The 24,958-nt window shown below is 41.0% G+C and overlaps 2 protein-coding genes across 7 annotated transcripts in view; one reads left to right on the plus strand and one right to left on the minus strand.

Moving 5' to 3' along the window:
* Positions 1-23,255, plus strand: part of HNRNPAB (heterogeneous nuclear ribonucleoprotein A/B) — a 31,143-nt gene extending 7,888 nt beyond the window's left edge. For 2 of the 4 annotated variants that reach the window (XM_075510950.1, XM_075510954.1), the window contains one exon: positions 22,816-23,255. The gene's annotated coding sequence lies outside the window, so the exon portion shown is untranslated. Of the gene's footprint in view, positions 1-18,377; positions 19,088-22,815 lie in introns of those variants that run through there. The other 2 variants (XM_075510948.1, XM_075510952.1) reach the window with 1 other exon arrangement.
* On the minus strand, positions 1,763-11,096 carry PHYKPL (5-phosphohydroxy-L-lysine phospho-lyase). 3 transcript variants are annotated; one of them, XM_075510944.1, is made up of 13 exons: positions 10,997-11,096; positions 8,927-9,045; positions 7,924-8,083; positions 7,199-7,273; positions 6,264-6,351; positions 6,053-6,169; positions 5,744-5,826; positions 5,224-5,449; positions 4,801-4,955; positions 4,213-4,302; positions 3,872-4,002; positions 3,365-3,421; positions 1,763-1,941 (listed from the first exon to the last, which is right to left on the minus strand). In XM_075510944.1, exons 1-12 carry the CDS (start codon positions 11,053-11,055, stop codon positions 3,393-3,395), a joined length of 1,332 nt encoding a protein of 443 aa, XP_075367059.1. In that variant the 5' UTR covers positions 11,056-11,096; the 3' UTR covers positions 1,763-1,941; positions 3,365-3,392. The 3 variants fall into 3 exon arrangements, with proteins under 3 accessions (XP_075367059.1, XP_075367060.1, XP_075367061.1); XM_075510945.1 differs by having other exon boundaries at positions 8,927-9,207; positions 10,997-11,091; XM_075510946.1 differs by lacking the exon at positions 10,997-11,096 and adding an exon at positions 10,591-10,699.
* Positions 23,256-24,958: the final 1,703 nt, after the last annotated feature.

Genomic DNA, 24,958 nt, shown 5'->3' on the forward strand with positions numbered 1-24,958 from the left:
GCTAGGAGGAGCCAGAGGCATAGGTTTCAGGTAGGGCTTGGGAGTCTAGACAGCATTGTGGGAGGAAGCCAAGAGATGTGCAAGAAGCTAGTTGCTCTTCCTTCATGTTTCACTGTCTTGAGTCTGAGACTTTTCTACAAGTTCTTCACAGTACATATACCTGCCTTGAAAGACAGGTTAGACAGCCATTAAATTACCAATGCAAAGTCTGAATTTTTGCAGCCTTTTTGTGTATCAAAAAATGCTAAAGAACTTCCACTGAAGTTGTGGGAGGAAAAACAAAAAAGCTACCTCTAAAGAGGCAGCTCTTTCTCTAGAGATGAGTGACCAGTTAGAAATAGCTCTCCTTTTTTAACTAGTTTACTGCTATCTTAAGGCAATAACTATCATGTGATTTGCCTGTCTTGCTGCAGAACAGTCCCAATCTCAGATTTATAAGTAGCAAGTGCTGCTGCACAAAGTAAACTTCTAATCTTTGTTGCAGTAATCTATTTGATATTTACTTTCCTTTTAAAGCTAAAATCTGACAATTTTTTTCTCGTAATAAATTCTATTTGAAAAAAATGGGAACCAGAAGTGGAATCAAACCCAGTAACTAAGACAAGACATAAACAGATGTTACTAGTGACCTCTTCACTTTTTTAACAAGGGATGCAGCTATTCCTGCAGGGACTATAATATGCTGCTCCCTGCTGGCTGTCCTTGAAAAGAAAAACTTGCTGTAAAGTTAGAAGTCTGTAAGACTTTTCTGGGGTTAAGTGGAAATCTTGAGTATAAAAAAGATGAAGCAGATTTTACATCTGATAGTTGACATGACAGCTTTACAGCTGGAGTATGTAACCTAATGCCCAACTTGCACATAAAAAAAGTTGCAGACCACTGAAATAAATGAGTACAGTATTTAAAAGTATTACTGTCTCAAGATTTAAAATTGAAATGCTTTATTGCATCCTTTTACTTGTTCTCTTATGAAGTAAAGGACAGCAGAATATTTTTCTAGCAAATGGTGTTCTCCAACAGGGAATTTACATAGTATCAGGACCATACTGCTGCAGTACTTCTGGCTAGTGTATTAGCAATAGTTTGGCAGCTGGCTGTTGTGTTGGTGCTTTTTGGAAGCAGGTTCTCAGGTAATGCTTCTTTGACAGGTGATGTGGCCTTAAGCAGAAATTGAGGATACTGGTATTTAAATGCAGAGCTGGCTTTCTCTTTCTTCTTTGCATGAAGGTTTGTGATAAAGACCAGGTAATTGCCTGGTAAAAGCAAGGGCTTGTACACAAGGTTGTTGCTTATGGCTGTAATGTACTCTTAATTTACTAATCCTACTTTGATATTTGTTGAGGACAGACTATTTTGTAAGAACTGGTTTGGGAGCCATGGCCCTCAGCTGTCTGTTCCTCATGCATTTGATGTTGTGAATTTAGGACTGAAGAAGTTGTTGACTTAATCCTGTCACTGAGACTGTTTGTTTTGAATATAGTGCTACTAGGGACCTTGTTATGAAACTGGCTACTGAAACTGGTCAGAAGAGCCTGGGAAGGACTGAGTGTACTGGCAGCTAGAATGGTGTTTGCATAGGTAGCAGCAGATACAAAAAAAAAAAGAGAACCCATTGGTTCATCTTAATGTTCAGAAGTCATAACTTGAAAGAGCATGAATTTAGAAAAAGTAGTTTATAGTAGCTACTAGAAATATATTCCTTTATAATCAGTTTTAGAGATGCTGTTTTAAATAAAAGCCACTTCCACACTTCTGCCAGAGTTGAAACAAGCTCTTGTAAAATTTATTTCTCCTAAAGCTTTTACTTAACAAGATATAACTGAAAATAACAGAATCAAAGGTAACTTATCTGGTCTAAGACATGCTAGGACGAAGATTAAATGTGCATTATTATAGTAGAATAATGTTTCTTAGTAGCAGATCTTGAACATTGTTTGAAACCTATGGAAAGAAAATAATGTTATGTTTTTTTGTAAAAGCATCATTAAAAGGAATCTACTTTATTGCCTCATTTTCGCTTACATTATATGTAAGTGTTATACTAGCACTGTACTTAGTAAGAGGCTTTTTGCATTCTTGGTTTCCTGTAGAAAATGAAGGCATTTTTCTTGCTTAGTTTAGATTGCAGACAAGCACATTATAGGTCATTAGGCCTCTGAGTTAAACTGGCACTGTTGAGTAATCTTTCTGTTCTCAAGAATAAGTAGTACAAACAGCTGTATGTCTTTCCATTAACTTGCTAAATAAAGTATTAACACATTTTTCTCGTGCCTGCTATACTAATATTGCACTGAACTAAAAGCATGTTTCGCCTTAGCTCAGGGCCATAGCACTGTGAATCTAGTATGGTGGTTGAGGCCACCAATGATTACAGTGATTACCTTAGGTACATTCCTGTCCAGGTACCTAGAGGTTTACTGGGCACTTGGTTTAGTCAGAGTACGGCGGGTTGTCTTCTAGTCAGAGTACAGTGAAGTACTCGGTGTACCAAAGGGTGTTGTTACCGGGGTGTTAACTGTAACATTACACTGTGCTCGTGAGTGTGTGGCAAAATGAATTGCAGCTAGATGTTCTCTGTAAGCAAGCTGTAGAGGGACCCCAACAGATACTAAGATTTACAAGGCTTGGAAGACTTAACAGGACTCAGTCTTACTGATGCCCATGTTTCTGAGTATTTAGGGGTAAACTGATGCTTAAGCATGAGGTAATAGCCATGAACCTGAAATGATCCTATGAAGTAGTCAAAAATGCTCAAGAGGACAGAAGGCAATACTATTTCAAAGTCAGATGTTAAGTAAAACAGGAGCTATAGTAGTAAAAGTACTGTTCATAGCTTTTCATAAAGTGGTTAGCGTAAGTGGAGGTTCCCAACTTGTGGCATGCAGAATATACAGTGTTCTGCCCTTAAGGGCAGTTAAGGGGAGACTTGCTGAGAAGTAGTTACACAGCTTCTGTCTAGAGAGTTAAGGCACTGAGCAGCTAGCATAAAAGCTACGTTTTTGTCTTGATATGCATGTCATTTGCAGGCCAAGGGTTAAACCCAGTCACTCTTAAAGCTTCCCAGATAAGCATAGCATGCTCTAGTGGTAGGCATTTCTGGGACATGTTGGACCTAGCTTGCAAACAAATGAATACATACAGTGTTACTAGAAGTGTCAGACTGATAGAAGGTAGCTGTGAGTGCCAGATGTACACAAGTCTGGTCCATGCTGCTTCTAGATTGCCAGAAATTCTGGCAAACTAATTTCAAGTAAAAGCATCTCTGAGGAAACTTGGTCCTGCTCTACTGCCAGTGACTATGCTCATGAAGTTATGTTTAGGAACATTGGATTTTAAATAGTAAAGGGTGAATATAGATAAATACCTTCTCAGGTAGAACAAGGAGATGTTTGCTATTGGTTTAGACATTCTTTTTCCATATCTGGAGAGAGAATAAGTAACAATTTAGCAAACTCATGATGTGGAGACAAGTTTTTTGCACTAACTTGGTTAATACTGAGTGTGCAGAAGTTGTATGAAAAATCTAAAGTGGCAAATGCACACAGATTATGGCTGTTGAGAATGAAATTTGGACAGCTTTTACCAGTTCCCCTTGTTCAGATGAGTAAACACTTCAACCTCTGCCAAACCAAAGCTATTTTAAAAGGCATATGCATCTGTGGAATAAATAGTTTTCTTAGAGAACTTTAAAACAGAATAATTTTGAAATGAAGGCTAAACTTGCATTGACTAGGACTCATTTTCCTATGTGCTCAGCATCTACCATCTTGGCTGTATTTTAGCACTTCTGAAAAGTAGGCTCAGCAGCTCAGCATTGACTTTGAGGCAGTCCAACAGCAACCCTCTATAAGGCAGTTTTGATCTGTGCTACCTGTTAGTAGTTTGTCAATTGTGTCCACAACAAATTTTGCATCCTCCATACTGAAGCACATTGGAGGCTTGAACTTAAGCACATTTCTTCCTGGCCCATCTGTACTCAGTAGAATATATTCCTCCTTAAGTCTGGAAAGAGCAATAACAGATAATTATGTTTACCTTTGCACATAGTTCAACAAGCATCAGCATGCAGGCTGTGCAGACAATGCCTTCCTGCACTGACTGGTTTCTTTTTCTGCCAGTTGGCTGTATTTTAACAACTCTTGAGTGGCAAGGTTACTTTGTAATTGTGTGCTTGCCTTGCACATTGAGGAACTACCTGATTGTGGCTTGTACCTTGTTATTAGATACTCTGCTTCTGCTGTGGCCGGAGTCCTTTCTGCTTGATCCTTGATTAAGTCCACTCCAATGAATAAGCCAGAACCCCTTTAAAAGAAGTAAAAATAGTCAGTCTGTCAGAGGAGAGAACTGCAAGTGAACTAAAAAACTGAGAGAGGTTTTTGTGAGACCAAACCTTTACTTCACCTGATGTTTGGCTAGTGATAGAAAAGGTACTGCTGTTCTACAGAAATGTAGTAGTACAGTACAGACTTTTATCTGCTCAGAATGCCAGCACAGGACATCATGTTAAAACATATTTTCCATCCCACTCATTAATTCTGTTTTGTGCACTTGAAGTAAGAGTTCAAACAGGAAAGTGAATTCCTTTAGCAACTAATAAATCAATAAAGCAGTACTGGCCTAGAGTGTCAAAGTATATCAGACTTTTGATAAGCTCAAGTTTGTTTAATGTACAGCAGGCTGTTGATTTTTGCTGAAAACACAGATTTAATGAATTTCTTAAAACCACATCAGTTGGATTGAGTTGTCTGGTTCAGTCAGTGAGACAAAAAGCAGCTAAAAATGTAAATAAGGCACTGATACCTGACATCACCAATGATGGGATGCTTCATTTTCTGCTCCTTGAGTAGCTTCATCAAGAAGTTTCCTACTTCTGTGGCATGAGCCTGAAGGTGTTCCTTCTCAATCACATCTAACACAGCTAATCCAATTGCACATGAAACAGGGTTTCCTCCAAACTGAGTGCAGGAAAAGAACACACATAGCCAGGGAAAGGGAAGAAAGATACAATCTTGTCACTGAAAGTGTAGCCTCAGTGATATAATGAGCATACTGCCATATATATCAGATGGAGCCAGTAAATAGGAAGTTATATACTACAAGTATACAAATAATATAAACAGGAACTGTGTGGGTGATAAAGATTAATAAAAATGCTGCATCATTATCTAATTTTAATACTTGGACTCCTGCAGAGAAGGAGAGTTTGGTCAACTTTTTACTTACTGTATTAAAGTACTCTACTCCTGTGGCTGCAAATGCTTCTGCAATTTCTTTTGTTGTTGCTACACAGGCAATAGGGTGCCCATTTCCTATTGGTTTCCCCATAGTGACAATATCAGGTATAAAATCTTCTCCTTGAAGCTGGAATGCCCAAAAGTGCTTGCCAACCCTGCCAAAGCCAACTTGGATTTCATCAGCAATAAATACACCACCTGCCTTGTGCACATGCCTGTAATGTAACAGATTTTATTGTCTCTAAAGAGGAAGCAGAACATAGTATTTACTGTTTAAGAACATGCAGAAAGCACTACTTTGCAAACTTCCACAAAACAAACTTGTATGGGCCTATGTTCTATATCATGTGTTTCAAAGCATGTCTTTGCCATACAAAGCTTGCATTTTAACATTAAGGCATAGGCCATTTCCTGCCTATCAAGCTGTATGCTACAGCAAGCAGAGAAATTCTGTCATCTATATTTAGTATGTTAAATTTAAAAAATTGAGATAATGAATGACCACTTACTCTGCAACCTTCTGAAAATAGCCTGCTGGTGGAATGATTTGACCACCCACGCTGGGCAGAGATTCAACAAAAAATGCAGCAATCTGAAACATATGTAGCATGTAATGTTTTGAACACAATACAGAAAGTTGTGGAAATTGTGTTAACAGTTAGTAAGCTCTTTGTCATTAGATGGTTCTTGCATGATTATGTAGTCTTTTCTTATTGACAAGTCCATACCACTCAGCTCAGTAATTGTGAATAGCATTGACAGTCAGCCATGCTCATTTCTAAGGCAAGACAAAAATGGTTAAGGAAAGCACTTTTTACCTTTCTGCCTCTCTTATGTGCTTGCTCAATAATATTTTTCACTTCATTAGCATAGGCTGTTACTGAATCTTCATGGTCTTCTCTATAAAGTCCTCTGTATGTGTCTGGAACAGGAGCCTATGCAAATGAACAGTATCCTATATTCAGTATATCATAAATAAGACTTCATTAAATTTACAAGTAGTCGATAGTTATAGGCTGAAGTACATACCACATGGACCCATTCCTTTTGTCCTTCTAGATTTCTGAATTTATATGGGCTTATGTCAATCAAGGATGTCAGATGTCCGTGGTAAGCACTTAAAAACAATTAGCAGAACTAAATAGTAATTTCCTCAGTATCAAGAGTTCTTTAGGATTAGCATTACTGATAGCTAAGGAGTAGCTAGGCTCTGTCACCTGGTGGGAATACAGTCACAATTAAGCTGAGAAAAACTCTGAGATTTCTGTCAATCAGCTTAGTAGCATTTGGATTTTTTTGCACATCTGAATATAGGGGATGCAGAGGGACAGTACTCCTTGTCACTGGTTTGCCAGGGCCAGTGACTAGAATCACAGCAGTGTAAGTTGTGAGCAGTATTATGAGATTGCAGAACAACTGGAGGGGACATGTCTGGCCTACTTCTGAATATCCTCCAACAATGGGGTTTCTAGTCTCTCTGGGCATCCTGTTATAATATTTGACCACCTTCATGGTAAAAGAGTTTTTCCCTATGTCTCAGCAGAATTCCTCAGGTTCAACTTATGTCCATTGTCTTTTTTTCCTGTCACCATACATCTTCAGGCCTGGCTCCATCTTTTCTGCTCCTTCCCATTAGACAGTTGTAGTTACCGTAAGATCTCCCTCTAGCTGTCTCTTACAGCTGAATAAATCCAATTTTCCTAATCTCTTATGGCTCCCTACCCATCATGGCAGGCCACTGCTGGCCTCCTTCCAGAATGTTAACAGCTATTGGGTACTGGAGAGCCCAGCCTGGGCACAGTTCTCTGGGCTGGTCTCACAACTACTGAACAGAGGGAAAAAATTACTTCCCTCAACTTCCTGGTTACAGTCTGTCTACCACAACAGGTTTTCAGAAATGCTCTGACCACAGACCAAAGCTGAGCCTTGTACCCCATGGTAGATAAAATTGCCAATATACTTACTGGTCTAAAACTATAACATCTTCATGTCTTGTATACTGTCGTGCCAATCTTAGGGCAAGATCATTAGCTTCAGATCTACGATTGAAAAATGTGATAAGTGTTTCATTGTGGATGTCTGAGTTTTGAAATTCTGACCTTCCTTGCAAGGCTGTTTGCGTCTGCAGAGAACAGACAGAATTTGATGCATGTTACTCGGATCCCTTACTAATCAGGACTCATTAGGTAGGACTCTTCATCAAAACAGAATCCATCTTAAAAAGCTGTAGTACAGACACTACTTTGGAAACAGTTCTGTTCTTTTTTTTTTTTTTTTTAGGCTGTAGTGTGCTTGGGAACACAACCCCCACCCCAAGCAGAAATATGCATTGTTACATTTAAATTTGATAAGAGAAGTAATTCCCAGTTCAGAAGACAAGTCAGACCAGAAACTAATACAGTAAATGTTTACATTAATGTTTTGTAGTCCAAGGCCTTATAAACAGAATAAGACCTGTCTTAAATAAGCGCTAGTTTATTTTCCCAATAGAGAGCTTGCTAAATGTGAACTTTAGCATCACTGAAGTTCTAAAAGGACCACAGCTTTTTCAAAAACGAAAACCCCAAACCATGTTTTTTGTCAGTATCTAGTCATCCATACCAGATCATGCTGTTGATAATTAAGTATTTTACTTGTCCGTATATAACTAGTGAAAACAGAGTATCAACTCTTAGTACACCTCACTTACCCTGAATTCAAAAAATAAAAGATGCATAACTTCTCAGGTAGTGTTTTTGAAAGTCTCTCTGCATAATCAACCAAGTTGTCATGAAGATAACGAGAATTTGTATTTAACAATTGATTTTGTTCATGGGCTGCTTTTACTATATCAGGGTGACAATGTCCAACTGCAAGAGAGTGTGGAAAGTGGTTTGAGAGTTCTTCCATATTACATGTAGTGTTCATTAAATGCATACTGACTTAACGCTTAGATTTCTATTAGTACAGAGCTATCATCACTGATGATTTCATCAGTGGGGCATTAATGATATTGTCAGCAGAAGACAATGTCTGTACGCCTTGAAAGCTTTCACTTAAGCTTTCTTTTTTTTCCTCAGAAAGTTTGAAATTGCCTGTTACTGTATTTTATAGTTTCTAGTTGAATACTAGAAATTGATATGCTAAAACAAATAATGTCTAATTTAGTATTTGGATTTAGACATTTGAGTAATTTGGGTAGGGGTTTGGGTATGTGCAGGTAGGCTTTACCATCAAAGAGTTATTAGCTCTGCTAGGGTGCTAGTGACAGCACTGACCATTTAGAGAGATTGCAAATACTGTAAGAAAGAAACAGCTAGTTCATAATATACAAATAAGGCACCACACAGGCACACAGTGGTCCTGGACGGTACCCTCAGCAGTAACTTTTACAAATACAACAAACTGTCAAGCCATTTGTTAGTCTTACAGTTAGGTGCTTTGAGCTTTCATGGAAAAAAAAAATCTGTAAATTTTAGATAAGTACGTTTCTAGGAAGACAGAGCAGGAAGCAAGTCTGGAAAGCACACTGATGCACACCGTAATTCAAATATGAACCGTAAGTTCCCAAACTACAGGCTCGAGAGAGGTTTCTTCCACTTTTCCAATTAAACAACCCCTCCCCCGACGCAATGCAACAGTGGTAAAAAGTCCTGATCGTTCCTTGTTCTGTTAGAAAAACATGATATCAAATAACATGACTTTTAACTTACCGTGAGCGACATTGTTTATGCAGTCAAGGTACCGTCTTCCATTCTCATCATACATATACTGGCCTTTTGCCTTTACGATCTTCACCGGATCATTAGAAAAAAACAGCTTGCAAGAAGAGCTATGGCAAGCATCAGAAAGCAAAAGAAGTCTTGGTGAATTCTAGAAGTCGCATAGTCTATTCTGCTGGTAATACTTTCAGTTCAGTCAGTTAATCAAGAGAAAGACTTGCCCCGTTTGCCAGCATGTGCTGTCATCCTACTTCTGGCACCTTCAACAAAGCCTGGGGTGGGGAAGAGAACAGGCCTTGTGCTCTAAATCAAGTTGATTTTTGTCAGACTTACAGGGAAAAAACACACTCCAGGACTGAAAATCCTTCACTAGGCATCTAACCATAGCACACGGGTGGGACTTACCTCTATAGTTTCATCCAGTCTTAACTACAGTTACTTGCTGTCTGCCCTTCGTGTTCCTGAAACGCTCTTTGGTACCCTTCTCTTACCTTGTAATAGTTTTTATTACATTCTTGCGATTCTCGCTAAGATCCTGATTTTCCAGATAGCGTGGTGCAGGTAATTGTTATGTCCGTATAGAGCTTCCCTAACCTTAGCTGAAACCTTAAGTGATTTTATAAGGCTGGGTCTACTTCAGAGCGTTTGTTTTGCTTTTTAAATAAATTGCCAAACATGTAAAATTGAAATGCATGTCTGCCTAAGTAGGAGTTGCAGAGATTTGACTCTGAAGGGCAATGCCAAACTTTCATGCTTCATTTAGTAAAAGATTGCTTATACAAAAATAATTCAACCATAAATACAAAATCATTGTCAAACGAACAACAAAAGACAACAATAAAATTAGAAACTGCTTCAGCATCCCTCCCCCTACAGGAATCCTATGCTTTCTGTGTGAGCTGGCAGTAGAATGGTAAAACAGTCAGGTTTTTTGTAAGCTTATCCTGACTGCTCAACAGATGCTAAGAAAGCACTTAGGGAGGGTGGGCCTCTGTTCCCAGTGGCAGGGCAAATCAGTTACAAAAAGATTAAATACACTTCAGGTTTGTGTAACTAACTAGCACAATTCTAATTCCAGCGTTTACTTTCAGCCCAACTTCTAGATTCATAAAACATTTAAAGATTAAAGTAGTCTTGTTTTTGAATATATATATAAGGTACAATATGAAAGCATTCCCACAGTTAAATATAACGGTTCTGCTGCCATTCCTGATAGCAGTCTACAGAACTAAGAATTTTTTAGGTCAGTTGAAGCAACACAAGTAATCAGAAGTTTGGAACCGCGTCTCGTACTTAAATCTGTCAAACTGGGCAGATGTACGTTGTTAATTCTATCATGTTTTTGGTGTAATAAAAAGTTTTCTGAAAGACAGACTGTATAACACTAGGTCAGGCAGCAGCTCTGCCTCGCCCAGTGCCATCGGGCAGTTCCACTGCTGAGCCTCCAGCAATTCTGCAGGTGGGTTAGTTCAGCTCCACCTCGTGCTCTCAGCTAAGCTAATAGAAAATGCTTTCTAAGCAGTTCAAAGTTTAAACAGGCACACTAGATATCATACAGGTTTTATACTTTAGTTTCATAACCCCCCTCCTTAAGAAATGCTAATTACTGTTAATTACACCAGTAGAATCAGGCTCTGCACGCTAACAGCACCGACTTTCCCCGCGATGTTGCTAGTTTAAATCTAAAATTCTGGCGAGGCAGGAACTGGGTGGCTTTAGCCCCGGGAGCAATCGCGGTTGTTTTGCTGGCTGCTCGGAGCAGCCAGAACTCGGCGCCGCGGACTCGTGCAGGAGGCTATGCCGGTCGCCCCGCGGCGGCGAGCGCAGCCGGCGAGCAGAACCGCCGGCCGGGGCAGCGGGGCCCCGCGGCGCCCGCTTCCAGCCCGGGGCCGGGGCCGGGCTGCGGTCGGTGGCGCCCGCAGGGCCGGGGCCGGCGGGACGCGGCCCTGCAGCCACGTCAGGCGCCCCGCGGCGGGACGGGCAGCCCGGCGGTAGCGCTCTCCCGGCCCGGGGGGGGAGGGGGGGCAGCGGCGGCGGCGGCCGCCCGGCCACAGCACTTACCCGATGAGCTGCCGCCGCAGGGCCAGGGTCTCCTGCCGGGACCGCTGCGCCGGCCTCATGGCCGCTCTCGCCGCCGCCGAGGTGCCGCCTCCCTCGGAGGGCGGCCCGGGCCGGGGAGGGGCCCGCCCGCCCCGCCACCACGGCGCCCCCTTCCGGGCGCGCCGAGCTGCTGGCGCAGCGCTGCCCCCGAGGGCTGGTGCCACCCTCTGTCGGGTAGCTAGTGCTGTACCAGCGGCACCGGCCATCGCCGAGTTCACAGCTGCGGGAAAAAGTGCCTTACCAGGACATTTAGCTGAAAGCTGCACAAGGACGCGGGCATTGCACGTGTGTCTGCTCGAGCAGCGCTGTAACTGCGGGCCTCCCTTATCACAGAGCCCAGCCTCAGACCTCCCAGCCGCTCCCAAATAACATCCAAAACATAGCTTTAGGCAAGCTGATTTCACAAGGAGTAGAACAGTAACTCACCAGTGCTTTCAGGCTCCTCCAGTTGTGAGGCTGGACTCTTCACTTGTGGCACCAGCAGTGGTGACTTCATCTCTGAGGTCCCATAGCACAAATGGGGGAGAGGCTGCATCTGGTGGGGTCCTGCAAGGCTGCTGGCAGCTCATGTGGAAACTATACCTCACAGGTACACCACTGGTGGTGGCATACAGCCCCAGATCCCACGTGGTTACCAGGCACCTCAGAGGTAATAACGTTTTTGAGGGCTCTTCAGGATCGTTATTACAGCTATATCGTAACACTCTGTCTTTTGAAATACTTATACATCAAAGAAGTTTCTTTTATACTTGAAAATAATTTGAGGCAGTAGCCTAGGTGTTACAACTGTATTAATTGTTCAACACATACTTCACTATTTAAGCAAAAGTAAAACCAAACCATGTATATTGTTGTACTCTTGTGTTTGGTCAGTGACAGATAGGTAGACCTGACTGACTACTTAAGAGCCAATCCTAGGATAGGCAATAGTTAGGATTAAGAGAGGAAATGCTGTCATCAGATTAGAATGGTCATTCCTCCATTCCTGTTTGACTGGAATTACTTAAGGAAAAATAGGAAGATAAAGAACCAGAAAGGATGTTGTGGGATGGGTTGAGTCCTCTGCCACTGTGGGTGTTGTATCCCAATAACTGAGTTAATAAACTTACCAAGCTTCATTCTAAAAGATGCCAGATTTTTTTTCCTTCCAACTACGTTTCACATTCTTTTGTTTTAAACTGACAACATCTTGTTGTTAAGAAGACCCTAGAAAATGGAGCAGACCTTTTTAAAACTACACACTTGGCAGACTCTGTTGCTGAGTAGAGATAGCCACCAATAATTATCTCCAGTTGCAGTTAGTTGATAAACACAGGAGCAATTTAAATTTTTTGTAATATGGAGAATCCAAAACCAAATTGCTATGCGCTTAAAGTTAGACTGAACATAGGAAGTCAAACGCAGTTGTTGCATAGAGGTCAGGTTTTAAGTAACAAAAGACAGTGGAGAAAAAGTTAATAATGGCTGTTAATCTTTATTTGAACTCTTGTCTGGTTAAGATATTTAGTAGCTATTTATAATAACATCCTGAACATTTACAATTTGGAAAGTTTATTCTTGGTTACAAATGCAGAGTTCATTATACATATTCACACAATTGTAAAAGCAATCTGTACAGAGAGACCATTTTTAAAATCTAGTCTTTGCTTTTATTACAGAAAGCACAAGAAAAAATATTTTTGGAGGTCTCAAGCTAATGTACTGTCCATTACAGCTTTAAACTAGAAATACATGATGCAGTACTAATTAATACCATTTTAACATGTTAAAACAATGGATAAGAAATACTGTTATTAATGCCTTCATTTTTAAAGTAGTTGTTCCCCCAAGAAATGAGTAAATAGAATACTTTTCATGGCACATATATGATTAAAAATCACAGAGTTTGCAAATAGAGATGTTAAGTACATTTTCTGTATTTTTAATATCTATATATATTTCTTTTTAAAGGTGATACATTTTACAGAGCTTTAGTCAGCTTTGTATGAAATACCATGTAAATACATTCAAAACAAAACTAATTTTCGCAAGGTGTCCAAACTGCACACACACGCAAATAGCCCTTTCTCCTCTGAACAGCCTTACTGGAGTGATGCGGCCACTCACGTAAATAAGGGACACTTGCATAACATGGTAGAGGATTAAGCCCTATCAGCATAATTTCAAAACAAATACGGACAGATAAAGCACACATTGCTTGTATTTTTCTAAACTGTATACAAATAAGTGAGATTTTCATTTAGATTTTTAAATACCAGCAGGTATAGTTTCTCAAATCACCTTGTTTCAGAAATGCTAGCTGTACATGCCAGTTTTAAAATATTTCTATGCCCAAAGTCATTTAATGCAACAGAGCAGGTGGCTTTCAGTTTTGACTGTGGTATTTTGTGCTGAACATTCATAATATTGAATATTTTTGATTGTTTTTTGAGATACCAGAAAAAAGAACCCCAAACAGTAACGCAAAAAGCTGCTACGTTATGCAATCGTCTATAAAACTGCACTCTGCCTACGAAACTAACCGGCAAACACAACAGGACTCCAACTCTCATTCTAGCTGATGGCAATTTCCTACCTCTTTGCTTAACTTGGAAATTCAGTGGGTAACGTGGGTGCTTTTGCTTTGCAAAACCAGGGCATAATTTTTTTATGTAATAGCAGAAACGCATGTTTGATATGCACCCACATGTACTTTATAACACATAAAATGCACTTTTCAAAGTTAAGCATACAATGCAGTGTTTAACAGCATATAAAAAAGCAGCAAGTGGTGTTAGTGTCATTTACAGATACTTGGGACATCTCCGTTTTAAGTTCCTGTTCATTAATATCTACATTATATAAGGAACCACACACAGATGCACAAGTGAGCTGACTGTTCCATGAAACTGCGCAACTATGAGGCAACTTCTACCAGAACTTAGTGAACAGGGATTGATTGTTGTCCTAAGACGTAGGAAAACTGCAAATGTTAATAATGTATTTCTTATTCCACTCTGTTGTCAATAATGCCACTTCTTATGCATTGAAAACTCATGTTTCCCAGCTTTCTTGTGGTTTTCCCCCAGGCTCTCTACAGTAGTATAGAGTCATACAATTTATTAAGTCCTTCTTCCATTCATTTCTAAGTGACAGGTTTTTGGCATTTACTTTAGCTGCAAATTACACAATAGTTAGACATCCCTTTTGTTGTGCCATCTAATGGTACACAAGCATATGGAAAAGTTGCAGTAGTTCACCTGGGGATGTGAAAATACTAGAAGTAATTTTTAGCTCACAAATGTAAATGATAATCAAGGAAAACAAAGTTTAGGAAATGGATTTTTTACTCACTGGTTTGCTTCAGTCTGCAATAGATTCCCCAAAGTGGAGCTGTGAGGTATTTATCACTATTGCAAAAGTCTCCAAGAAATATTCTTACATAAATGCTGTCCTGTAAGGTTGCCAAGGTCAGTATATGCCACAGTGATTGCTTTGGCAAGCTAAAGTGTCTTAGGCCTCCTGAAATCTATCCAAATACTTCACTTTTCACTTGAAAATCTTCCTGGTTAAACAACTGGAAGGCTAGCTGTGCTACTAAGCACGTCAGCAGAGACTTAACAGGTAAAACTTAGGAGCTTCAAATGAAATAAAGCAGTACTGAGGTTTTACTCTACCCTTGGACACCTACTGAGGACGCTCCTAGCTATGCTAGTACAAGTTGGAACCAACCTCACTGATCTGAATTCAGCCAGATACCTACAGTATTTGTCCAGGACAAGTGGTTTGAGGACATTTAATTTTTACATTTTTATCACTTGTTGTTATTCATATTTTTGCATATCTTAAATATAATCTGTTGTCTGTAAAGAAAATAATTCAAAGCTTCTGTGCTCTAAAATTTAAAAATGGAAACTTGACAGGTAACCTACTCCAGATAGATTTTATTTGTATAAAGCTTTAAATTGTCTGGGCAACAATGGGACTAAAAAAAAACCTAAAGAAGTGAGAATATGATGGTATTTCCCAAGAAAGAAATAGCAGATTTGGAAAAAAAAAATTAAAGTTTCTATCTATGCGCTCCTGTTTTACGAATACCTATTCAAACCATGTCGTTATGCAAAAGGTGTGCCCATCCCTATGTGTGCTGTCAATTAAGGGACAGTGTCACAGCATAAAATTTGTCCTAGCATAAAATTTGTTTCTCTCTATTAAAAAAAGATCACCTCTAGAGGGCAGCATTAAATAAGTATTCAATGACCAGGAAACCTAAGCTCTAATACTCCTTTATAATGCATACTAAATTTACAGGCTAATAAGGCACAGTTATATTAACCAAGGATTCTTGTTTACCATTACGATAAAGCTGGCAATTTTTGGCATCTTAATACTTTAATTAAGCTATGCACTACAAATGGGTGAGTTCTTTCATTCTGGCCCAAGAGTCCGCTATATTTGGCTGATTGCAAAACCATGTGCTACGTTTAAAAATTCACAGATTCATTCTGAGCTGTGGGCTGGCGAGATGGTAAACACTGCAGACTGAAATCTTTGCTGGTGTAATCTGGCTCAGCACTATTACAGCCAACACATTTGTGCTCAGTTACAGCAGCTGAAATGGGACACGGAGCTGGCGTGTGGGGGAAGAGAAGAAAGTAGCCAAACTAGAACACAGGCTTTCTGGCATGAAAGCCTCGGTCCTCGCAAACATGCTTTCCGGATAGCGGGTTACTATAACAATCTTAAAACCACGGGTTATGACCTGTGTCATTCTCCATGGATTACTTTTCATCATCGCATAGGATGGCTTGAACTGCTGAAACCTCACACATGTTTTGCTGGTTTGCTTAAGGATTTCAAATGCTGAATTTATGAAATTACAGAAGACAAAAGCTAAATAATTCATCTATTGGTTTCCTAAAAAGAAAACACATCAGAAAGTCTCATATCATTGAAAGAAACACTCTTATTTTTAAATACATAGGAGAAATATCCATACGGAAATAAATTCATCACCATTATATATACAGCAAGTGTTAGAAGCAGTGTATACAAGAAAGGTGACTCCCCCCATGTCTTGATTTTTTTTTTTTTTTAAAGTAAAATCCCAGTGCATTACAGCTTGGAAACAGTTTCAGTTTGGAGTCAGACTGGGTTTTCTCTGCCACCTGTTTCATAACCCAGAGAAATATTCCTGAACTTGCTGGCCAAGCCCACAATTCAGCTGCAAAACTGATTAATCTCACCTGCCCCATCAGCACAGGCCAAATCATGGGGTTCACGCTCTGGCAAAGGGCCTCTCGAGCTGCCAGCAAGCTTTCAAGCACTGAACTGGAGTTACAGACATGGGGGTTATTTGGCCAAATGTTCCCTTCCCCCCAAAATTCATTCCTCCCCAGCAGTTTTAGGGAGCGCTCCCCATGCTTGCAGTCGGCTGCGGCATCACCGCTCCTGGAGCACCAGGGGCCAGGACCGACGCAACCACAGTGAGCAGCAGCTCTAGCGTTAGTCACACAATGCATTTGCCATGTCTTGCGGCACGGTAGCCCTGCCTGCAGAGCTTTGTGGCTGAAAAACTTCTTAAGGCAAGTGAGTTCTTGTGCCCTTAGGACTCAGTTTGGGAACTTTGCTTCCAAAACTGATTAGGCTACAGTATGTTAGAGAGAGGATGTTGGTCGTAACTGGAAAGATGGTCATTAGCTACAATTTTAAATAGAACAAGCCTTAAAGAAAGCTGCTTGTCCTCTGCTTCTGGGCAGCAGGCAGATGTGGTTACCTTAACATGATGGAAATCACCATGCTTTCATGGTCGGTTAAATTAAACTAAGGAATTTTGTTTTGTAAACTAGAAACCAAAGATAAATCATAAATGTGGCTGGGCTTCTGATTCCCCCAAGATCAGTAACTTAAGTGTGTTATCCAAAATGTCTGTTGATGAATCCATGAAGCTAACATACTAAATACTGTAGTGATCAAGATAAATCCATTGCTCAGTCTCAGATTGACCTACATTTCATAAGCATTAGCAGCCTCCCTGTCAATCCTCTTTATTGCTACTGACATCTAGTGGTAACATTTAGCTGCATTTCTGAATTCCTGTAAAACAATCTTACATTGTCTCAAACCAGAAAAAGAGAGCGCGGTTTCCTAGGGCAAAAAAATGCACTACGCTTTGTGAGAGGCTGAGATAATAACTGAGTTTTGACCGAGACTGCCAGTACTGCTTAAAAGTAAAATGTATCTTCATGAGCTATTTGCAAACTCAAAGTATTCAAAAAGACCCACATAAACATTTTCATATGGAAGGAGAAAATAATCAACTGATCCAGCATGAATTTGCTGAGCAAAGCACATCTTTTTTTAACTCTTCCCAATACGATCATGCCTGCTCTGAAACAATTTAGCATTTAACAACCTACTCTTCTAAATATGTGTGTGTGGAAAAAGCACATGGAAGCCTAAACAGATTTCCTCTTAGACACTGCGCAGTCGATACAAAAATCAACAGTTCCTCTGACACAGATCTGCACGATACGATCGATAAGGAACACTGAGTTCAGAATATAAAGGCCAAATGCACTGATCTCAGTTGAGGACCGGGAAGGACTTCAGGTCAGGTCGCAGTCGCAACCGCAACCCCCCGCAGCAGCCTTGCCCGGGCATCTGTACCTTGCTGTGTTCCTGGGAGCTCTGCTCTCCGCAGGTCTCGGCTGCTTTGGTGACGGAAGGGGTTGGTAGAGTAGGTGTACCACCAGCAGATCCTTGGAGATCTACTGGTTAGTTCCTTATAGCCGAAGTGGCAATAGGTGCCGTATACAGCAGGATCCGTACCTGCCAGCATTTCTAATGGAAATGAGAGCGGCAGAAATCCAGAGAAGCTACCGCACGCAGGCTGCCGATCTGTGCGTGTGCAGTAAATCAGATGTCCTGAACATACCAGACTTGCTGCAGGGGCATAGATGGATCTCTTTTGTATGTGCTGGACTTGCCATATTCAGGATGCAGAATGGGCATTTGCCTGGGTGTTTTCAAAGCTGATCACTAAAAGGTTTGGCAGCTGAGGCGGTAGCAGTGATGGGTATGGATACCAGCTGCAGTCCTGTGCTAGGAAGATAATTCTAGCCTTCCTCCTTGACTGGCATGGAAATGCTGTGAGCAGTCAGGCTGTGCCTCGGGGACGGGGAAGAACAACCCCAGTTAAGAGGTTTAGTCGACGCAAAATGTGCTCTCTTCCTCCATTACGAGCAAATGTCTTGGGTTCTGTGGCAACAGAGACTCTGTTGGGAGGGGGAAGGCTGCCATGCAGAGCGGTTAGAGCAATAGGTAAAGCACTATTCTGGTATTCTGTATCAATGTTTTTCAGGCCTGGCAGTGGTCACAGTTGATGCCTACAAGCACTGGATATTCCACAAGTTGAAGACGGAATACTGACTTGTTTACCTGAAGATAATAGGACTTCGGGGTATTTCCTCAGAGAAAATATAAATTTTAATATAATTTCATAAGCTTTAGAGGTTAGCTTGTCTTGTAGCTTCAGTGATACCAAACTTCTTCAAGTAGGAGCTAGATAGAAAGCTGTTTAGTTTTTGCCAGCGTATGTAAAACAAGACTTTTCTATCTGCATTGTAGATTGTTTGTGGACACTTCCAGATTCTTGTGCTTTCTGCAGTCATTCTGGGGACTGAACTCTCATTGATATCAGTAGAGGTTCCATGAACAGGACACGTGCAGGATTTTGAGTGTAGAAGCCCACAGTGTGGTTTGGAGTAGTGAATTGCTTTTAGTTTGGAGATGACTGGGGGAGATGGGAAGAGCAACTGTACATTAAGGGAACAATTACAGATCTTCTTCCCGGTGACATCGATCAGAGATATGCCTTCAACCTTCCACAGAAGAAGATTTTTAGCTTTAATTTGGGACAATAAAAGGGGTTTTTCAAAAGCACTAAAAGCCACTAGGAGCTTGTTCAGCTGCTCCTTATGCCTTTAAAAACCCCTACACCAAAAGTGATAGCTAACAACATGAAATGGAAGTAAATAAAATGCATTTTCATTGCTGTTTTGAGTTACATAATTCTTGTTTCTTGATTTGTTAGTTGATCTGAATTTACACGGAATTAATCTATATGGTGACCAAGAAAATGGTCAGTAACTGGTAAAGCTGCCAAGTATAGCCACAAAGCAAGCAATGTGTAGGTGTAGACCCTAAGCAGCTAACAAAGACATGTAACAAAAGTTCACTGCCTACAGCCCTAAGTCTTTTGCGTCCACATCTACCAAACTAGATGGCCATTTCAGCATTTCCCAGCAGATAACAAATGCTCCCAGCTGACTAAAAGGATAAGCTCAAGGACAACTAGGACCCAGTCACAGATAAGAACTCGCAGACATCACTCAAATGTCACCCTACCTGCGTGAAGCACTGAGCATGTTCCTACTGTTCTGCAGAATATCGGAGCAAGAACTACCTTAGCACTAGGTCAGCTTGGACAGGGCAGATTGCCCCTGGACGGTCGCATCCCTCTCTCAAGTCCTCTCTGGCAGTAGCTGCCATTAGAAATGCAGTGGAACAAGGATCTAACAGAGAGTTCAGATCTACTCAGTACACCAAAAATGACTCCCTTCTGTATTCTCTAAGATCAAGGCCACAAAGAGCCCTTACATGATCTGGTTTGGTGTCGTGGTCAGGCTCTTAATTTCACCTAAGACTCCTACACAGAGCCTAGCAACTTGCATTGGGCTAAAGTATTTCCTCCAGAAATGATTCGTTAAATCAAAAAGGCATTAAAGTGATGGGGATTACATCACTGGTCTGGTTGGGATTAACCATTAAAAATCCATGGCTTACTTTATTTGATTTTGTGTAGCTTCAGCTTCCACCCGTTGGATGGATGTTTGTACATCTTTCTCTGTTCAATTTAAGAACTTGTTAATATAAAGCACCTCCTCCCTGTAAAGGAATCTGATTGCCTCTTGATCTTCATTGTAAGCTGAACAGACTTGGCTGTAAGCCATTTTCTTCCTCCCTGAAATAGTTTTTTAATGGCTTTTTACTGCACGATCTCTATTTTTTTCAACATCTTTAAAAATGTGAACAGTGGAATAGTTTGCAAATTTGTAATTGATCTCACTTAATGCCATATGCAGATATCAAAATCATAATCCTCCTTTTACTGATTATCCTGCTCTGCATGGGATATGCTGGAGATGAGATAATTTAAAGAAAGAGACCCAAAAAGAGGAGAGAAGGAAGAGGACAAGAGGAGTGTGTGGAGTTACAGAGTTTACAATTAAAACCACATAAACCAAGAAAAATCAAATGCAAATGAACCCTACAAACCAAGACAATTAAATACTCCAAACTCCCAAGTTTTGGGAACCCCAACAGCAACATTATGCGCTTGTTGTTTAAGAAAAGACTTCAGCAGAGCCCTCCCTGTCCCGCAACTCTCTACGCCGAAAGTATTACTAGGTTTTTGTGTTTTGAAATTCTGCAGTGGAGGTTTCTTGGGGAATTTGGGTTCCACAGTAACAAAGCGCTTGCACATCTTCAGCCACAGACCCCAGAACAGGACCCAGAGGTGCTTCCTCTTGAGAAAAAAAAGCTTTTTCTTGATAGTAGTGGAAATAACCACAGGTAGTCGAGGTTGTTCTGTTTAGCCAAAGAATTGCTATTTCCATCATATCAACAGCAGGTAGCAATGAATGGAGCTTGGCTTTGTTTCCTCTGCAAGTTGCAAGTCCTTCTCTTGTTTGACCAGATGGTATACAGCAGCTTCTTTCATTTCTAGGGCTGCATACTTTTTTTCTTCTTTGTTTTCAGCCAGTTTTTTTCACCCTTTTAATGTGCATGTGCAATGCAAGTACAGAGTTGAGAGCCAAATTAGGATAGGGATTTCTCCCTCCTTCATGCGATAAGGCACGCTAGGCAACACGCTGCCTCAGTACTGTTAGTTCACGCAGCAACATTAGCAGTGAATACTGTTCATTCCCAGCTACTGTCATTGGTACCTTTATCAAATCCTGATGTTATCATGCGTATCTTACGGGTTTGGGAGCTTTACAATATTTTCAAAGTCCATAAATGACAGAATCCAGTATAAAAAAAGGTCAATATATTACTGTTGAAAGGGTTTTTTTTCCTTTTTTTATACAAAAATTAAAAAGATCAAAATATATCACATTATTTACATATTGTGCTTCATGCTTAGAGATCACTGAAAAAGAACACACAGACAAACATTTTAATCAAAGAGAAATGCTCCATTCATTACACTTACTAACCTTATTGTTAATATTATAAGGATTGGCATTTAAATTTCTTTTAACATTAACAGTACATCCAAATGACTTACCACAGAATTAAAAACTTTTATATGTTAAGGGCGTGCTCATATTCTAACTGAGGGCTTGCAACCAGTTAGTAACATGCTTGCTATTAACTCGAACTGTGTCCACATACCACATGTTTGAAACTGGGCTAGTAATTCCACTCAGCTTCAGTGTCCTACCCTTGTCGGAGAATGAGGTTACAGCATCCTCCAACAGGTCTGGATCAAATGCTCATCTTATAGGAGGACACGTCTCTCCTCATTCTCCTGGGCTGCCTTTAGCACTTGCAACCCCTGGCTGTTCTGGGTGCACGAGACAGCATGAATTACCTGACCACGTGCACCCTGATTCACTGATTCGAGCACCAAAGCAGCGTAGTGGTTGTGGATTATAATTACAATGGCAGAAAAGTCTTTGTTCGGAAATAAACATTTTGTAGCTCTTGCGACAAAGAGGTACCCCACTGTAACAGTCTCAGCTAGAGCGTATGGTCTAAGTCACCCCAGCACATTTTGCAGAGTGGTGCGGTCTTTGCGTGAGTGGTTCCTGAACTGCCTGGGCCATAACAGAAGCCTAGCCTGAGCAAGCCTGAAAAAAAAGGCATTGCTACTGACAATATGAACGAGAATGACTTTTTTACGCTTAGCGAGTTTTTGGAGCGGTGTTTCTAGCACCAGTCTACCGCTGTGGGGAACAAGGCATGAAGCTAGATGGAATCCTGCTCTCCCAAGGCACGGCATTATGTCTGCCAGGCATATAACCTGTTGCTTAAAGGAAGTGCCGCAGTACAAACAATCACCATGCAGCAAACAAAATCACTCAGGACCTGCTCAAGGATATAGAGTTATTATTATTACTGTACCTTATGCCAACATCCTGCTACTGGCAGTCCGTCTGGTCCCTGCAAAATTGAATTTACAGATTTAATTTCTGTTGACAAGTGACTCAAGTATCAGACCCAAAAACCTGAAGCTCAGTCTTCACAACGATGAAAGGTTTAGCAGCACCGTTAATGACCGTGCAAAACCCATTTACTGTATAGGCACAAAAATAAATATACAGGCAACGTAGTCCGTGCGTCACACACAACACAAAACTGAATACACCCCAGGGCAAAAAAAAAAAAAAAAAAAAATCTACACTTTGTTTTTCCTTTAAACAGAAAATGAGAACAAATATAAAAATTTGGAACCACAGTTAATTGTAATCTGCTTTATAAGGTAGTGTTTTTTGCAATCAGACATATATGGAAAGCATGATGTGGAAATGTAGTTTTCGTTAATACGTGCTTTTCAGTTTGGGGGCGGTGATGTAATTTTTTTTTTTTTCCGGATGATATCCTAATTGTGTTAAATTCGATCCTGCGGTACGTAGTTTCTTTAAGACATCTTGAGTTGCTGAACTGATTGAAATAGGATGAGTTGTGGACTATGCAAAGGGAGTGAAAATATTTGTCTTTTTCTGATGGAGATACAAGAAACATAGAGAAATCAGAAAGCCAGAAGAGCTTACCTACCAGGAGGAAAACACTGAAAAGGAAGGAGCCCCTTAGAAGAGGAATGGACTATGTATGACCAACTCTTTCAAGATACTTTAGAAGAAATAGCTGACTTCAGCTGCCTTTTCTGACGCTGGATTTTTTTACGGCTCTTGGATCTCTGATTGCATGAATTCTGCCTGTAGAGCTACAGAGAGCACACATGCGCTGACCCTTCCCTCAGAGCCACCTCCAAATTAACTAGGGGGGAAGCCACGAGGATGTGTACGCAGCGGAGATAACTGCTAGTGCAAATACAGGTCAAAATGCATTTTTACATTTTTTACTGTAAATGTCAGTCATCACATTTTTTGTATTCTGTATTGATTTTATATGTAAAATAGCCTATGCCCAATAAAACAGATGCAGTGAAGTAAGGTTACCCTCTCCAGCTACTCATAGTGTAACAGGTCGAGTTATTTTCACATGCTTTCCTATAACATTAGTTAGGAAACAGACACATTTTTCTGCTGACATCAGTAAATATTTTGGTCCGTAACTATTCATAAAAAAAAGTGCAACTTGTACATTTGCCAGAGTTGTCTGGGGATGAAGGGTACAGGGGACAAAGCGCAGAGCAGTTGTTTGACCTGGAAAGATCCTGACCTGCTGTTAAAGCGCATCCTAACACCGAGAGTCACGGGGTTAATCTCTGCCCTGGGCTTTCTCTCCTTCCCGTGCACTCAAAATATTATTTTGGCCATCATAAAACTCCACGCCTTTTTACCGTGTTTCACTCGAGTGATTCCAGAATTACTTATCTACTTAAAAAGAGCTTTGCAACCTGCGCAAAGGCTCACGCTCATGGACTGAAAGCTGTCGCCGAGACCCCAGCAAGGCTCCACCGCACGGTGGGGTGGAGAACGAAGACAACGCTCCCAGCCAACGTGCAACTAACCCTCACATACATCAGCAGGAAGATGTGCAAGTGCTTTACTAACTAGTCATGCAGTAGTTAGTATCGGAGAAATCACCTACTGCAGCTTACAATGCCTTCAATACACATAGGGCTTGTGTTTTCTATATAGTTAAGATGGGAAATAGTTGGTAAATATAACATCTCTAGGGAGTAAATACGGAGTTGAAGCGGGCCTGCTGCTAGTAATTGGTTTCTTTGACACATATGAAAGTAATTTAACTTTTTGAAAGAGAGACAGCTTACTGCCCTTTTGTTTCTCTGAAGACAACTGCAAATCATCTAGCATGCAGCATTTTCTATGCTTAAAAAAAATGAAAATAAAACAATGACCTTTTTTAGCTAGTCATGCAGTGTACCCTGTTGGGGAGCAGAGCATGAACCTTCCTGCACAGCCGCTGGACTTCAACCTGAGCTCTGCGGGGCAGAACTACGTGCTGACACAGCAAATGCCCTTCTAATGCCCAGGGTGCCGGTGACCCCCTCCAGCCACCGCTCTGCAGAACTGGCCGTTCATTTGGGGACGGCTTTTCAGAGCCCAGACTCAAAGGGCTGCAGCAGCACAGGCACGAGGGGAACCAAACTGGGCTGGAGGTGCTGAGAGAAAACAGAACTAATTTTTAGCATGTTATCCTAAAGGGGCAAGCATCCCCTACGTGATGTCCCATTGCTTACACTCCTTATCTAAAGTCATTTTAACTGTGGGAAGAAGGCACGACACTGGCATCCTTCCCCAAGTGCCAAAGCGAAACATCCTGTTCCAGCTCTGCTGCCTCGTGCCCTTCCTCTCCCTGGAGGGATTCGCTCCTCGGGACAGGGCTTGGCCACAGCAGAAACACACACAAACCATGCAAGAAAGAAAGAGAGCAGATACCGTACCAAAGGGCAGGGCACGCTCGCCCCATCCAGGCCTGGTAAACCTGGGTCCCTTTTGCTGCCTGCAATGCTACGATCTCCCTGTTTGAAAAAATAACTGCTTGTTGAGAATGATAAAGGACATGGGAGTTACTCAAACAGACACCCGTGTTTCAGCGGAGGAGGATGGGTCCAGAACTTTACACCTCCATTTCTGATGATACGGCAAGTCAGCAGAGTGGTTTTACAGTAGGGAATTCACAGACACGTAGAGTCTGTCATCTGGGAAAGATCTTCTATACACA

Source organism: Mycteria americana, chromosome 8 (assembly GCF_035582795.1).
Source record: "Mycteria americana isolate JAX WOST 10 ecotype Jacksonville Zoo and Gardens chromosome 8, USCA_MyAme_1.0, whole genome shotgun sequence".
Lineage (NCBI taxonomy): Eukaryota > Metazoa > Chordata > Aves > Ciconiiformes > Ciconiidae > Mycteria > Mycteria americana.